This window comes from Nicotiana sylvestris, chromosome 6, assembly GCF_000393655.2.
Source record: "Nicotiana sylvestris chromosome 6, ASM39365v2, whole genome shotgun sequence".
Lineage (NCBI taxonomy): Eukaryota > Viridiplantae > Streptophyta > Magnoliopsida > Solanales > Solanaceae > Nicotiana > Nicotiana sylvestris.
The window spans coordinates 52,901,606-52,918,502 of record NC_091062.1 but is presented as its reverse complement, the minus strand read 5'-3'; the positions used below and the strand labels follow the sequence as shown (position 1 = coordinate 52,918,502).

General features: G+C 34.7%; 2 protein-coding genes across 4 annotated transcripts; both read right to left on the bottom strand.

The window, feature by feature from the left end:
* Positions 1-1,595: 1,595 nt before the first annotated feature.
* Positions 1,596-6,111, bottom strand: LOC104238376 (uncharacterized). 3 transcript variants are annotated; one of them, XM_009792713.2, is made up of 9 exons: positions 5,643-6,111; positions 5,014-5,143; positions 4,809-4,889; positions 4,458-4,657; positions 3,880-3,975; positions 3,644-3,737; positions 3,411-3,527; positions 2,335-2,459; positions 1,596-1,851 (listed from the first exon to the last, which is right to left on the bottom strand). In XM_009792713.2, exons 1-8 carry the CDS (start codon positions 6,015-6,017, stop codon positions 2,356-2,358), a joined length of 1,197 nt encoding a protein of 398 aa, XP_009791015.1. In that variant the 5' UTR covers positions 6,018-6,111; the 3' UTR covers positions 1,596-1,851; positions 2,335-2,355. The 3 variants fall into 3 exon arrangements, with proteins under 3 accessions (XP_009791015.1, XP_009791016.1, XP_009791017.1); XM_009792714.2 differs by having other exon boundaries at positions 1,663-1,843; XM_009792715.2 differs by having other exon boundaries at positions 1,799-1,932.
* Positions 6,112-7,661: 1,550 nt separating this feature from the next.
* LOC104238375 (nucleotide-sugar uncharacterized transporter 2) lies at positions 7,662-10,824 on the bottom strand. The gene is made up of 7 exons (XM_009792712.2): positions 10,597-10,824; positions 9,615-9,766; positions 9,259-9,467; positions 9,085-9,178; positions 8,812-8,978; positions 8,542-8,712; positions 7,662-8,457 (listed from the first exon to the last, which is right to left on the bottom strand). Exons 1-7 carry the CDS (start codon positions 10,673-10,675, stop codon positions 8,172-8,174), a joined length of 1,158 nt encoding a protein of 385 aa, XP_009791014.1. The 5' UTR covers positions 10,676-10,824; the 3' UTR covers positions 7,662-8,171.
* Between the last annotated feature and the right edge of the window lie 6,073 nt (positions 10,825-16,897).

Sequence of the window (16,897 nt, the reverse complement as noted above, 5' to 3'; positions counted from 1 at the left end):
AACTCAATAAAATCAACAGACTACATTGAAAGAAATATAATTACTATTGAGGTAAAGAAATTGTGTTAGCGTTTGGAGATAGATTTGATTGAAATTTGAAAAAAGAATTTTTGAAATTGTGTTGAAAAATAAATTTTGCAAGTTGAAGTTGTGTTTGGATATGTATTTTATTTGAAGAAAAGTTGAAGTTTTGTGAGTGCAAGAAAAAATTTCACCCAAAAACTACCCTAAACCAGTTTTTGAGAACTTGAAAATTTTTGATATTTTTTCCCCATAACATGATCATATTTCATAAACAAACAACTTTTTCAAAAAAAACAAAAATTGAAAAAATGAAGCCAAAATCGATGGCCAAACGAGAGCATATATCTTTTCTTGGTCGGGTGGGAGGAAGAAAGGGGAATAAATCCTCATGTATCGAAAACAAAACAAGAGAAATGAATTTTTACCTAGCTATACTAAATTATGGACTTAATTAGCCTCTTTGAGAGGCTGTCATTTAATTTTATTTAGTATATTTAATTACCATTTATATACAAAGTAATAATATATAATATAATCTTTAAGGGCCCAAGTGTGAGCCCAGAGCAAATGAACTAGTTGAAGCTTCATCCTCACTGTCACTGGTAATAAAGCTAATGAACTCACAAACATATTTCAATTGCAAGTGGGTTTTGCGATAAAACACAAGCTAATAAAGTTATATCGTCGGTTGGAGCACGCATGATGAGATTTTTGTTAAGTAGTTACCAAATTACTTTTTTGTTATAATTGGAGAGCAGCAGGTGTTGAATGTGTTCTGGGGTAACAAAAATAAATTTTGCTAAATTATTATTTGTTTGAAATAGATGTTGTTGCAAATGATTGAGAATAGCTTTTGGAGTTTATATCTCAATTTTGAGGGTGTTAGGCGAAGATTCAAGTTAATTTTGATCGGACTTTCATATTAAATCTCGAAGAGAAAGAAGAACAATATTGTTAAAAAAGTTGTATATATTTTGTATGTCGGTTGTATGTTATTTGTATGTTCAATATACGCTGGACATAACAATACATATGATACTATAATTGCACGCAAGTTGTATGTAATTTGTATGCACTAATAATTTTATATTCAAATTGTTTGCAAATAATAAATTGTTGATCGATAGGTCTAAAATGAGAAGCTTGAAGTTCAATACTGCTGGACTCGTGTTGCTCATGTAACCGCTAAAATAATTTTTAAATTGAGATTTTAAGATTGAACGTACTTGGGTAAGGGAAATATGAATACAAACATGATCCTAAGTTGAGCTAAACCTTGTTGGATCGAGAAATTTCGAACTGCAATTTATTTACCCGTTGATTTGGAGTATGAAATCTTGAATAAGAGTTGCCTGCTATTAAATAAAGCTTCAAAGTTTCGAGTTCAAAAATCGGGTTTTCGAAATTGGATTCGATTTTGATTGGATGCTGCGGCAAATAATTAAAAATACTTCAAGGAGCTTATATCAAAGGAAGAAGAACTTGCTACAGTTTGACTGAATTGTATATATTTTGTGAAAAAAGTATAGCTACTTCAAAAAAATTAAAAAACCTAGCGAATACCGGGTAAATGAGTCTATAATGTTGCATATATACGAAGAAAAATCCCCAAAAGAAATAAACCTCATTGAACACATGTTTAACCAAAAGGTGAAAGAACTTTTTTCTTTCTTCATTCGGTTTGCAAGCCCATTCAAAAATATTACACTGTGTAAAACATGACAAGCCATACTTGTGTGAGGGTTTAGTATCAGCTCTCACCGTCACTCTCTCCCTCTCCCTTGCAGTACACTCCCCAAGCCAATGGACGGCCAAGTTTCTGAAATGCTGAAAGTACTTGTATCAACAATAACTTCATTTCTTTCAAACAGATTGTGTGGTAAGCTGCAAACTCAAGCTAACATAGCTCTGAAGAAATTTTAGATGAATTATGATTTTACTATTGAAACTCCAAAAACCATTTCAACTAAAATTCATATTGGATGCATGATGTATGGAAAAGCTGCTCTAATATGTAATTAAAGGGAAAAGCCTTCAATACCTTTCTTTTTTTCCATTTCACTTCCAAGGAGCAAAAATTAACACAAAGGAACTACAAATTGTTAGTTTTCATCTTATCCTCTTTAAAATGGTTCCGAAGACAACAGTCAGGATTACAAGCATCACCCACTTTTCCCATTCCCGTCCATATGTTCCCGAAGACAATAAGCAAACATAAAAATCAGAATATGAATGTAGGAAAAAAAAATTACACCATCATGCTAACTACTACTACATAAGAAACCAAGCTCTCTGGGAAGGATGACATACCCAAAAGTCCTTCAGAACTGATCACGACAGCTCTGTTATCACCCGTTCACATTTTTCTTCCAAAATCTTCACAGCTTCAGTAAACAGCACCTCAGGTGGCAATGCTCCAGTTGACTCTATAGTAACTAGAGAGATTCACGAGAAATGACATAAGTTATCTGAATATCAAGCTATTTGATTGGATGAATTAGCCCCGAATGGTAAAACATTTATCACCAAGAAGCCCAGAATTGTCCAATTGAAAATATATGCACAAATTGCTCTCATGTTACAACCAACCTAAAGGACAAGAATCTGTTTCATCTTGAACTTCAAAATATGTACAAAATTCTAACATATTACACTCAACCAAACACTTTGAAATGCAGTATTTCGAAGTGATGAGTAAGTTCCAATTATATTCTCAATACCCTAAAATCTCTGTGCACTAGAAGTTAAATATCACAGACCGAAACAAAATTAATCTGTTAGAAGCAAAGGCAAAAAGGGTAGCCCGGTGCACAAAGCATCCCACATTCACGCAGGGTCCGGGGAAGGGCCGCACCTCTATGTGTGTGATGTAGATAGCCTACCCTAATGCAAGCATGAATGGCTACTTCCACATCTTGAACCGAGACCTATAGGTCACAGGAGACAACTTTATCGTTCCTCCTTGAAGAAATTGAAAAATACTACTAATATTTACTACCATTATTTTCTTTGACAAAGTGTGTGCGTGTATATATATATATATAAAATTACCTCCATAAACTCAAACGGGGGAAATCTTAATAGTCCAGTTGGTTGGTTATCTTGGTTATCTGAACGTTCACCTTGTTGGTAAGGGGGTTTGATTCCTCACCTTGTAATGCCCTTCCTCATTCCCCCTTCCCCTTACCCCTTATGTATAATAAAACTAAAAAAAGAAAACCCCAAACAGAAATTGAAACTCAAAAATTTTGAATTTAAGATCACTCACAAGAAAGTAGATAAATAAGGAGACAAGGATCTTTGTCTATTTAAAGGATGCCAAGAGCTTTGGAGGTCTCTGCATATAATAGACAACCAATTAAATACACTGCTATTACTACACTTACAGATGAAATGGTCCTTTACACGTCTCACTGCTACATTCTTATCCCAACCTTCCTCTCTGATGCATTCCCTGCAAAGGGTGCAAGCCCTCGGTCGTGCAACAGTTGCCCTTTTTTTACCTATACATTAATGCTTGTTAGAACAGTGGAAAGATCAACATTGCTTCAGCTTTGTGCTTTGAACTGCAATTGGTGACCTAATTAAATCAACGACTGACAGATAAATGTCACTTTACCTTTACCAATATCTTCAATATCGAACACCTTAACCGGACATTTCTTCACAAGTTCTTCTGCTTCATCATCTTCAATATCTTGCAATAATACAACCTTCAGTAACCAAACAAAATGATTAAAACCAAGCATTTACCAAAATTGATAGACTGCAATTTTAAGAAGTGAAATTTGAATAATAATAGTTGGAAGGTATTTTCTATTAACAAAATCGAATATGGTGAAAAAGTCTATTAACCTCAGGGAGCATCCTGTACCAAGCCGTAGCCACAGGAGACCACTTTGCATGTGTCTTACCCATGCCTTTAACAGCATGAGCTTCTAGCTCGATCTCCTACAAAGAAGGCATAAAAGTTCTCCAGAAGTAAATTAAACACCTTAATTGCTTAGAATTACCACTAAAATTTGACAAAGTAAATATTGGTTTAACAGAGACAAATATGCATTATTTAAGAAAAACCAGAAAGCAATAACATTTGTGGGATGAGTTAGTGCACTACGTAGAAGGAGTCAAAGGGCATTTGTGCAATTTCCCATTCTTGGTCAGATGGTGAGATGTGTATTTTAGATCTTCAAAAAATTTGTATCAAATGGCTGTCGAGCAGTATCTTCATTTAGTAATGCAAATAACAAAAAGGATATAAAAGCACTGGTAAAAGTGCAACTTATTTTGTGAAATAACAAAAGAGCAAAGAGTTGATGATCAAACAGTGACTAGAATGTTCAAAAGAAATAATTCGAACATTTGCTCTAATAATTTTCTTCCTTTGTTTTTTCCTTTTTCAACAGAAAACAGCATAAAAGAACATACGCTACCTGACCAGGTCCAAGTTTAGCTATAATGATATCTGCATCTCTCGGGGCAATTGGGCCATTCGAGAATTCTGGTAGAGAATCCTGACTACAGCTGAATGAAGTATAAGTTTTTGGTTTCGCAGACGAATTTGATGCTTGACTTTCCGTTCCCAGTATGAATTCACTGCCACTGGGTAACCACTTTAGCTCACTGGACAAGACTGTACTTTTTAACACAGAAAGGCAGAAAAATTTATTAACTCGCATATGACTAGTGGCAATCAAATGAAGAATCACACACACACGAAAGAATAGACAATGGAAAACTAAGTGATGAGAAAATTTTCAAGATATAAAGCATACTAATAGTACCTCTAAGTCGATTGCCACCTTTTTCACAATGAGCATGGAGTTTGAAAACAATTGTATTCTTTTCATTAGGCACATCATTTTCTGGAAAACATAAACAAGTAATTAGTCACCATTATTCCTATCAAAAGCAAATCCTTCAGCGATTAGAAGGAAACGCAATAGTAACTACTAACTACTCATATGGTATTACAAGAAGATCTAACACCTGACATATACTCAAACAGCCTTGGATCGACCTTAATTGGAATGAGACCAAGTCTGTGAGCGAGCACTTCATCTTGGATAATGGATGTATTGTTCGCAATAAGAACTTTTTCAATAGCCACAGTTGGGACCTGCATGACGAGGCAACATCGGAAATAAATAAACTTTATCATACCTCAAATACCAAACACAATTTCAAGCAAGTATTCGGGCAGAGGAATTAACCCCAAAAAAAAGCCATACAAAATTCTGAGGAATAAAAATATATATGCTCCAATCATTCAGCGTTCATGTCCTTTAATTAACCAATACATTTCACCGGGGAGGAGGTAGAAGGTATGTTACGGGTTGGGCCAAACCAATAGCTTTACTCCAAACATTCACTGAATATGTAAAATATTAAACTTAGAACCCAGTTACTAACACATTATATCGCTATCCCAAATTAGAACCCATATAGTTCAAAACGTAGCTCGGCCTCTGCATTTTCATGGTCCAATAAAAAAGGCTTGCTAATCAGATGTGACTCCACTACTAACTCAATTAAATAAGCTTCATAGTTTATCTGAAGAACACAAACAGTAAAACAAAACCAATCATGTGTGTGTGTTGAGAGAGAGGGGTGCGCACCTCAGCAATGAGGATTCTGCGAAAGGCGTTGGCAAGGGAAGGATCAATACCAATCATGTCAAACTCCAATTCGTCCTCATCAAGTCTCACAACTTCCACTTTGAAATTGTTGCGGAATTGCTCAAAGCGCACGCTGTTATCGACACCCATAGAAGCATAGGCACCTGAGTATTGTATATTCTGGGTATTAGTGGGAGCTAAAAAATCACACTTAACGCGAGTCCTCTGGAGCTCAAGGTGTGGGGGCAACTTCCCCTGCGGCACGTCCGGCAAATCCCATACTGAAATCTTTTCTATCTTAGGAGAATCGATACTCTCCCCTTGTGTCGATGTGCTCTCGGTATCCATGCTCTCGCTCTCTGTCGGGGAACCCATGGGCAAAGTTGTCCGGCTGAGCGTGTAGGGTTTAGGGTTTTAAGGAATCATAAAAATTTTCTCTTTATACCTTCATTCTGAATCTTCTTTTTATGCAACTGAGGCGGGTTGGCTAACAGGACAACACAAAACAAGGGCATTTGCATCAGTAGCCACATTTTGGGGCTGCTGCTTAAAATTAGTTTAACATTTGTATTTAAAATATAGCCACTTGTACGTAACATACTATACAAAAAAGTTTTAAGGTCAATGGCTGAAATTTGAACTAGTGACCACTCCGTTTTCTCACCTCCACAACATTATTGAACAAATCATTGAATTCATTGAGTTGGGCAAGGTAGCATGGCGGTTACGGGTTCGGCGGACCAGTAACTTTGGTTCAAACTCTATATTTGTCTAAAAAAATTAATAAAAAATGTACAAATTACTAATTTATAACCCAGTAATTTAACAAGACTAAAATTCTCAACTAATTAGCTTCAAATCTTGGCTCTAACTCTGAGGACAGCCACTCTCATAGTCATTGGACGGCGTTAAAGCTATTTCTCCTTACAATCTCCTATACGACATCATCTCAATGATTCCCTGGAGTATGCGAAAAAATTTTACTTACAATTTGCGCTAAAATATGTTACTTTGTTTCTATATCTAGAAGATGGTTTCAAAACTTGTCGCCTTATTAGCTTCGCAAAGTCATTTGCTTTTCTATGTGGCTTTAGTTCATATTGATTGAGGAGGTACCGAGAAATGGCTAAATTTTGAATGTATTGTAAATTGTGACTATGTTCTTAACAACATCATTAAAAGTGGCTATATGATGTCATTTCCACAACAGAAAATGGTTCTTGGCTAGCAAATTTGGGATACTTCTACCACCAAGATTTAGGGGTCGTTTGGTTATCAGAATTTTTAAAATAACAATTATTTTTTATAATGATATTTTGAATTGTTTTATTTTATTTCTTGTCCAAAAACTCTAAACTTAATTTTCAAAGAATAATTCTGTATATAGCTCTCTCAAAACTAAGTCCACAGTCCACACTTTAATCAAAAACATAGAACTAAAACAAGGCCAGAATAAAGGCCAAATAGCAAGGCCTAGCCAGTTTTCTGACTGGTCATTCAAAAATAGCCAGCGTTTGCAAAGTCATTCAAAAATAGCCACTATTTTGCTGCAACACGGAAAGTTCCAGCGTAATATACTGGAGATCGGTTCACTTGTGTATAAACTTCCAATATATTATGCTGGAACTCCAACATGCGGAAAGTTCCAGCATAATATACTGGAGATTGGAGCACCTGTGTATGAACTTCCAGCTTATTATGTTGGAACGGTATATTATACTGGAACTCAGTATATTATGCTGGAGTATTTTCCGGATTTTGAACAGTGTTTTCGTTCAGATTTATCTTTACATGAAAAGTGGCTAAATTCGATTACTTTTGATACTGTGGCTATTTTTGAATGACCACTTGTAAATCTTGCTATTTTTGAATTCCCCGAGAACAAACACAAAACAAACCAAACGGTTTTCTAATACAAGCGCCACAAAAGAAGGAAAGGACAAAAGACCTGTTAAATTGTAGGTGTTCTTGTCTAAGTATAAATAATACACGTACTCTTGTTATACATCCTATGTTGTATTTTTAGAAAAACACCTAGATTCCTGTATATTATGCGAAAAGAAGGACCTTCAAGCATTTACAAAAAACCTTGCCACCTTGCACTCACATTTTTGCATAAGAAATGCTAATGATGTCCAGGTTTGTTCTCTTCATTTGCAGAAAGAGCCACAACACAAGGAAAAGAAAACTATTCACCATGTTTCCTAGGAGGCCCCTGAACCAATTTCTGGCTCCTATTGCAGCCAGAGCTCTATCATACATCTTTTTTCTTCGGAAAGTTTTAGCTCAAATTGGCTAAACTTTTGCGCATCTTTTTGTACTAAAAAACCAAACTTTCTAAGTTATCATGCACTAATCCTGAAGCATTTTCTTCAATTAACATGATGCTTGTGTGTTGCAACGTTTTGCAATGCAGAAATTTACATTATGATGTTCCGTAGATTAAAATGAGTCGCAAATTAGATCTAACTTCGGTACCTACAAAAAGAAAAGGAAACAGGATGAAATAAAGAGCGGAAGAAATGCAGCTCAGACGACACTTGGACTGTTTTCTGAAGGTGAGTATTTGGAGTTATCATCTTCAGTACTCTTGAGTTTTTGAGGAGGTAAGCTGTGCTTCGGGAGCTGGTCACTCGCCTTTTCTCTTGATTCCTTTATGCTAAGGGATGTATAAATTGTCATTCCACCAAGAGCTGTAACGGCGCCACATATACTTATCCACCCTGGATCTGAACCAAACAGGAAATATCCTCCTAGCAGGATCACACAAGTCTTGAATTGTCCTAAAACAACGTGTGATGTCGCTGATGTAGCTCTGCATGTAAAAGTTATAGTTTTACATGACAAAATAAGTAAATCTTAGAAAGTTTCGCATTAATAGGAAAATAGTGTCTCTCACCCAAGTGCTAAAGCTCCAGACCATTGCAAGAGAAAACCAAGTAAAGCTGAAATTAGAATAGCAGTCGTATTATGGACATTCCATTTGAAGGATAGCACTCCAGGAGGATCTAACCAAGGTATTAGAGCTACCAAGAAGAAAATAGTCACTGGGGTTGTCCTCCACATCAACCTGCGTTAAAACATTTTGTATTCATTAAGTATATTCAAGCACAAAGTCACTTGCTATCATAATGTATTTAAATGAAAAGAAAAGAGAAGCACTTCTTACGCGAGAGCAGTCCAATTGGTTTGTTTCTGGAGACTTGACCAAAGAATTTTATTTACAGCGCTTGGAACAATCCATGCTATTGCTATACAAGCCCCAAATAAATTAAATTCCAAGTCCGTGACAGTTGCAACTGCAACGCCTACTGACACGACAGCCAATGCCACAACCTGCACCATTCTTTGAACTTAAATAGCAAATTCCAGGATGATGTTATCATGAAGGGCTATAATATGATTTATCGATATTATTTGGTAAAGCTTTGACAGGACTAACTTTGTGAAGAGATACGGTTTTCTTGAAAAGAAAGAACTCTGCAATGACAATGGTTGGAGTAACAGCAATTTTAGCCATCTGATAAAAACCCACACTGCACAAGTCGGGGCTAGTTAGGAAAAAGAAGTTGCCACAGGTTTGAGACTTGGAGAAAATGTTTAACACTATGGGAACCTGTTATGCTTCAGACTTGCATTGGCAAGGCCAGAGGCAAAAGCCATCACAACACCCAAAGAAAACAGTGAAGAAAATGGCGTTGATTTAGTGGGAGGAGAAGCTGGAAGCAATGAGAAAGCCTTGAAGACGGCAAGTAGTATCCAAGCACAGCAGTAGTGAATAAAAGTTAAGAAAATTGGAAAATTAAATCCAACTCTGCCCATAACCTGCAAAACATATATATTAACAAGCTTAGAAGCCAATAACTTAATATTACACACTAGACCATGTCAACAACAGTTAAAGACACTTTATTTGGGGTTACATATATTGCTACCATCCACAATCGATAAATATGGGAAAGAAAGCCATACAAGTTTGTTTCCCAATATTATTCCAACTGCAACCATGAAATTGAAGGTCATTGCCACAACTGGACCACAGAATCGTTGTTGTTGACGCTTTGCTCCTTCGGATGTTCGAAGCTCATTGTAGATAGAACCTCTGAGTTCTTCCAATGCTCGACCTGGTTTATAATAGGGCCATAGCAGCAAAATCCTAAGAATATAGATTTTAATAAAGGCAAAAGCACAAGTAGTTCTAGAAAGACCATATAGGAAAAAGAAAAAACTAACAGAATGTACTTGCTATAATTGTGGAAAGCTAGGACACTTAGCCAAAGATTGCAGATTACCAAAAAACCCAAAGAAAAAACAAATTACCGAAATAATGATAGATAATGATAAATATACACAAATAGAATATGTAGATTATGAATTAAGCAGTGAAGACAGCATATATGAGATATCAGAAAACGAGTTAAGCTAAAATTATGTATATTAATAAGTACTACTAAGGGGAGAGAAATTATTGCCCAGGTAATACCTTATTACCCAAAATGATGCAGAGCAGTCAAAAAGCAGAAATCCTACAAGATATGTGTGGATGTCGCGCAGCTTATGCATTATGGGCTCAACTGAACCAAGTATTTTCTAAAACTAGACATATATATACATAGATATGCGTGTTTGTGTGAAAATATGCAGTCCCCAATAGCTGAAAGTACAATGAGTTTGTTGCTAAGAACCTTCACTCATCAAGGTATATAAATGCAATAATTGATTCTAAACCAAATGCTCGATAAACTTAGATACTCCTGATTAAGACAACAATTTTTTTCCAGCTAAGAATTAGACTAAATTACTAAACTCACACTCTAGTTTCATAAAGATAATTATTGAACAGATTGTTAACTCCCAATTTCGAGATATTAACCAACGAAAGAATGCTGTGCAAACAGAAAAATATATTTTAAGATTCTCAATTCTAATTAAAAGGGGCAAATAGGGCACAAACCTGCTTCACCCGCATCACTATCTTTTCTCTTGATAAACCTTCTACTCTCATTTCCCAACAAAGAATCTAGAAGGCCCATAACCCTCCTCGCAAGAAATCGTTTACCAAAGGCAAGAATTCTTAGTGCAAAATGCCCATATGATAATAATGAAAACCACTATTTAGAATGAGAATGATTTCAAAATCTGATGAATGCGAAAGCAAAATCTCAGAGATCTCATGAATGATATGGAGGAGAAGGACTGTTGGAGCAAAAAGAATGAAAAGAGTGTAGAAGAAGCCAACTTTCTGTCACCAAACTCATGTGGATGTTTTTTTTGAGTAATGTTAAAGCCATGCAATTGCGTGAGATCCAAAAGTGATAACAGCCAGCCTACTCCACAAATTCAACTTTTGTGCATTACAATACTACTACTTTTTAATAACATGACATTTTTCATATGAGATCAGTACAAAATAACATTGAATATTGAAATCTTTGTGGTTATACAAGATCATTTTCTCCCTAATAATAAAAATAAATATGTCTGAGTAAGTAAAAATATCTTGTGTAAAGAAATAAATATATAATTAAGATCAAGAATCAGTGAGTCTGGGCATTAGAGATATGTAATACATAAATTAAGAAAAGAAATGGGGAAATGAATGTTTGAGCGGCGGAGGAGGAGGCAACAGTGTAGTACAAGAAGTGATCAAATCAAAGTAAGGTGCCGTAAGAAAAGCGAGGATCACGGATCTCAATCTCCACCAATGAGGTAAGATTTGGTATTCAGAAACTTCCTGCTTGGGCTTTTTTTTAATTCTGTCGATTCAAACCAAGGCGAGCGAAATTCAAAAATAGCCAGATTTACAATCGATCGTTCAAAAATAGCCAAGTTTCAAAAGTAATTAAAATTTATTCACTTTTCATGTAAAGATAAATCTGACCGAAAACACTGTTCAAAATCCGGAAAATAGGCCAGTATATTATGTTGGAGTTCCCGCATAAGTATACTTGAACTTCAGCATATTATACTGGAGTTCCAGGATAAGTATGTTGTAACTCTATCATAATATGATGGAGTTCCAGCATAAGTACACTAGAATTCCAGCATAATATACTGGAGTTCCAGCAAGTATATTGGTCCAGCATAATATACTGGAGTTTGGAGCACCGGTACTCTAGTCTCTAGTATATTATACTGGAGCCAGCAAAGTATATCGGTCCAGCATAATATGCTGGAGTTGATATACAGGTGTACCGAACTCCAATATATTATGCTGGACCGGTCTCTGTTACAACAAAATAGTGGCTATTTTTTATTGACTTGATAAACCCTGACTATTTTTGAATGATCAGTCCAAAAACTAGCTATACCATGTTATTTTTACCGGAACATCGTATCTACTTTTCAAAGTTTTTAAGATTTCTTGGGTCGCTAAACATTCTAAGCAAATTATCATTCCAAGTAACGGAAAATATCTACTTATTTCATGAAAAGAAAACCCTAAACTATTAAAAAGGACCAAATAGTAATGGAACATGGAAAAAATTATGAAATATACTCAGACTTCTCTATAACAACATTTCTATATAACAGAACCGATTTTCACTATAAAAGTTTAGTTTTCTCACAATCGATTTTTTATGTTATATAATTATATTTTACCTCTCTATAACAACTTTTCATCTATAACAACAACAACAACAACCATCTTTATGACAATACGATCTTTGTATAATTACTCATTTATAACAGTTACGTAGATTCTCTAAAATTATTACTAATAATAATTTTAAAAATTTTGATCAAATATTTTATGACTTTAATGCACAACCTATGATAAAAATATATTATCCTATTACGATAGCAGGGAACACCTTTCTAATGTTGAATCTACAGTCACAATATTTTTTCTTTCTTTATTTTTTCCTTCATGGATGTTAGTTTCCGAAAACTAATAAAGTTTCACTATGTAAAAATATCATCGTGTGATTGATCAAGCCAAGTTAACTTTGGACAACTAAACCAAGACATTTTATTGCAAATGGATGTAAGACAAGACAATATACAAATCTTTGTGAATTCAAGCGTTATACCTCTAGTAAGAGATGAAATTTATGAAACAACCTCCAATTATAGTGTTTTTTTATCAATCTTGAAAAAAATTAATTTTCTAGTAGCTTTAAGATGTGCTCATTAGAGTTTAATTTATTTTTTTTATATTTAGTTATGAGTTTATTAATAATGTATTCGATTTCTTTAACATTTAATTTGTGAAATATTCATATCTTTTGTGATTTTAAATCTAAATAACTATCTTATCTTTTATATGTAACATTTTAAAAAGTCTTTGGTTATCAATGAGGCATTTCAAGTTTTTATGCTTGAAATGCCTCATTGATGACCAACAGAACTAAGATGTATCTTTGGTCATCAATGAGGCATTTCAAGTTGCAGTAATGATTGAGAAGTTGCCTCCTTTATGGAGAGACTTTAAGAACTACTTGAAACATAAGCGCAAGGAAATGAAACTCGAAGATCTCATCGTTCGATTGAGGATCGAAGAGGACAATAAAGCTGCAGAAAAAAAGACACGTGGGAACTCAACAATTATGCGAGCAAATAGTGTTGAAACTGCTCCAACTAATCCGAATAAGCGGAAGAAGTATTCTGGACCAACCAATTATTCCAGCAAGAAGAAATTCAAGGGAAACTACCACAACTGTGGAAAGGTTGGACACAAAGCTGCAGAATGTCGTTCTCCAAATAAAGAGAAGAAAAAAGGTCAAGCAAAAACAAATGATGATATCGATGACTTGTGTGCTATGTTGTCTGAATGCAACTTAGTGGGAAATCCTAAGGAGTGGTGGATTGATTCTGGTTTCAACCATCATGTTTCTGCTATTAAAGAAGCATTTGCTTCATATGCTCTCGCTGGACCCGACGAGACCATTTTTATGGAAAATTTTGCAACAGCCAAAATTGAAGGTTATGGAAAGATATTCCTGAAGATAACCTCTGGCAAGGTGGTGACTCTGAACAACGTTTGTCATGTTCTTGAAATACGGAAGAACTTAGTTTCTATTTCACTTCTCGTCAAGAATGGGTTTAAGTGTGTTTTTGTTTCAGACAAAGCTGTAATAAGTAAGAACGAGATGTACTTAGGAAAATGTTATCTTACTGAGGGCCTTTTTAAGCTGAATGTAATGGTTGTTGATAATAATAAAATTTCATCTTCTTCTTACTTACTTGAGTCAAATGATTTATGGCATATATGTTTGGGACATTTCAATTATAAAACCTTGCGAAAAATGATTCATTTGGAAGTATTGCCTAAGTTTGAATGCGACAAATCAAAATGTCAAATATGTGTGGAATCTAAGTATGTTAAATATCCTAATTATAAGTCAGTTGAAAGAAATTCAAATCCTTTAGACTTAATTCACACAGATATTTGCGAGATGAAGTCAATACCATCTCGCGATGGAAAGAAGTATTTCGTAACTTTTATTGATGATAGTACTCGATATTGCTATGTTTACTTATTTAATAGTAAAGATGAAACAATAGATGTATTCAAGCAATACAAAAATGACGTTGAAACGCAACTTAACAAGAAAATCAAAATGATAAGAAGTGATAGAGGTGGTGAATACGAATTTCCTTTTGAAGAGATATATTTAGAATATGGAATTATTCATCAAACAACGACCCCTTACACGCCCCAATCCAATGGGATTGCGAAAAGAGAAATTCGTTCATTAAAGGAGATGATGAACACATTGTTGATAAGTTCTGGTTTGCCACAGAACTTGTGGGGGGAAGCCATTCTTATGGCTAACCGGATACTAAATCGAGTACCCCATAGCAAAACGCAATCTATTCCATATGAAAAATGGAAAGGAAGGAAGCCCAGCTTGAATTATTTTAAGGCGTGGGGGGTGTTTGGTAAAAGTGCAAGTTCTTAAACCCCAAAGACTAAAAATAGGACTGAAAACCGTTGATTGTGTTTTCATAGGATATGCAACCAATGGTAAAGCATATCGACTTCTAGTTCATAAATCAGAAAATCCCGACATTCATAATAATACGATTATAAAATTAGATAATGCTGAATTTTTTGAAAATATATATTCATATAAAAAAGAATGTGAATCGATTAGTGAAGGATCTAAACGACATCGGGAAGAAACAAAAGAAAGTACGTATAATCAGGAGGAACCAAGGCTTAGTAAACATCAAAGAACGTCTACTTCATTTGGACAAAATTTTATGACTTTCTTATTAGAAAATGAGCCTCGAACATTTAAAGAAGTTATGCCTTCTTCCGAATTATTATTTTGGAAAGAGGCAGTCAATTGTGAAATAGAATCCATACTGAACAACCATACATGGGAATTGGTTGATCTTCCTGGAGGAAGCATATCGATTTCTAGTTCATAAATCAGAAAATTCCGACATTCATAATAATACGATTATAAAATCAGATAATGCTAAATTTTTTGAAAATATATATTCGTATAAAAAGGAATGTGAGTCGATTAGTGAAGGATCTAAACGACATCGGGAAGAAACAAAAGAAAGTACGTATAATCAGTAGGATCCAAGGCGTAGTAAACGTCAAAGAACGTCTACTTCATTTGGACAAGATTTTATGACTTTCTTATTAGAAAATGAGCCTCGAACATTTAAAGAAGTTATGTCTTCTTCCGAATTATTATTTTGGATAGAGGCAGTCAATTGTGAAATAGAATCCATACTGAACAACCATACATGGAAATTTGTTGATCTTCCTCCAGGCAATAAACCATTGGGTTCTAAATGGCTTTTTAAGAGGAAAATGAAAAATGGTGGTACTATTGACAAATATAAGGCAAGACTTGTGGTCAAAAGATATAGACAACGAGAAGATCTTGACTATTTTGATCCATACTCTCCGGTTACAAGAATTACATCCATATGAACGTTAGTAGCATTAGCTGCGGTATATGGTCTTAAAATTCATCAAATGGACGTTAAAACAGCCTTCTTAAATGGAGATTTGGAGGAAGAAATTTACACGGAACAACTTGAAGGGTTTGTGATTTCAAGTAAAGAAAAGAAGGTATGTAGACTTGTTAAGTCACTTCACGAACTAAAACAAGCACCCAAACAATGGCATGCGAAATTTGACCAAACAATATTGTCAAATGGTTTCAAGATAAATGAAAGTGATAAATGTGTGTACATTAAAAATGTTACAAATCACATAGTCATTGTTGATACCCAATTTTTCCCTATATATTTTAAATATGCAAAATACCTTCAAAATAGCATATATATGCATATATAAGTATGTCCAAGGTTTTTATTATATTTTTCATAATTTTAAGGTTTTAAATTGATTTATTTTTCTCCTCTTTTATCCATAAAATCCCCAATAATTATTTCCAAAATTGTTGTTTTGATAATTCATCTATTGGATTTCTATATTTATGCCAAATATAGCTAAGGTAACTTTTATATATTTTTATAATTACATTTAGTATTTTTAAAGCTAAATTACACATAATTGCAATATTAGCCCTTTTACGATTTAATTATGTTCTATATGCATAAAATTGGACCCTGTATTTTTAAATTGTTAATTATGTATTTTAAATCATTTTGGAACCTTAATTTATTTTCCAGAAACTACCTATTATTTATGATAAATTAAGTGGAGGAACATTGGCTATTTAAATAACAACCAAATTTGGCTTTCAATTATAGACAAAATTAGACCCCTTTCCAGCCTAATTTCACACCCGAATCACCCGACCCATACCCTATTAACCCTTGTCCAAACCCAAAACCCACCTACCCTTTTTAATCTCGACCGTTGATCTCCCAGATCAACGGTCCAAATGAACTATTTCCTTTTTAGTTTCACCCGACCCCTAACCCTAGTCTCATAATTCAGAGACAGCCACCCTCAAACTCTCTCATTTCCAAATTCTCTCTCAACTCACCCTAACCTTAATCGTCGTCACCGGTGAGAACCTCCTTCCTATGGTGTTTTCGTGCCTTCTCCGACCACCCCTGGTCTCCTATACTCCATGGATCTTCGACTTCATGAGTCCTTGAGAAGATCTCAAGGAAAGCCAGCCTGCTCCAGTTTGAAACTCATTTACTGGCCTGTCTCCGGCCATTTTCGTTTGTAAGAAAGGATTTCCTCTTTTTTTTTGTTGTTTGAATCCATGAGTTTTTAACCGATTCTCTTCATCTCTACTATTTTTTGAAAACCTTTGTTTGCTACTGTTTGATTCTTCTCAGATCTTTATATATCTGAGGTGATT

What these genes read in the sequence shown, in the direction of transcription:
- LOC104238375 (XM_009792712.2), bottom strand. Translation starts at nt 10,675, where the DNA reads ATGGGCCTTCTAGATTCTTTGTTGGGAAATGAGAGTAGAAGGTTTATC. An exon ending in GCAAGTCTGAAGCATAACAG is followed by an intron (nt 9,179 to 9,258) that starts GTTCCCATAGTG and finishes CGACTTGTGCAG; the next exon opens with TGTGGGTTTTTATCAGATGG. An exon ending in TCTGGAGCTTTAGCACTTGG is followed by an intron (nt 8,458 to 8,541) that starts GTGAGAGACACT and finishes TTTTACATGCAG; the next exon opens with AGCTACATCAGCGACATCAC.
- LOC104238376 (XM_009792713.2), bottom strand. Translation starts at nt 6,017, where the DNA reads ATGGGTTCCCCGACAGAGAGCGAGAGCATGGATACCGAGAGCACATCG. An exon ending in GCTGTTTGAGTATATGTCAG is followed by an intron (nt 4,890 to 5,013) that starts GTGTTAGATCTT and finishes TATGTTTTCCAG; the next exon opens with AAAATGATGTGCCTAATGAA. An exon ending in TATTGAAGATATTGGTAAAG is followed by an intron (nt 3,528 to 3,643) that starts GTAAAGTGACAT and finishes ATTAATGTATAG; the next exon opens with GTAAAAAAAGGGCAACTGTT.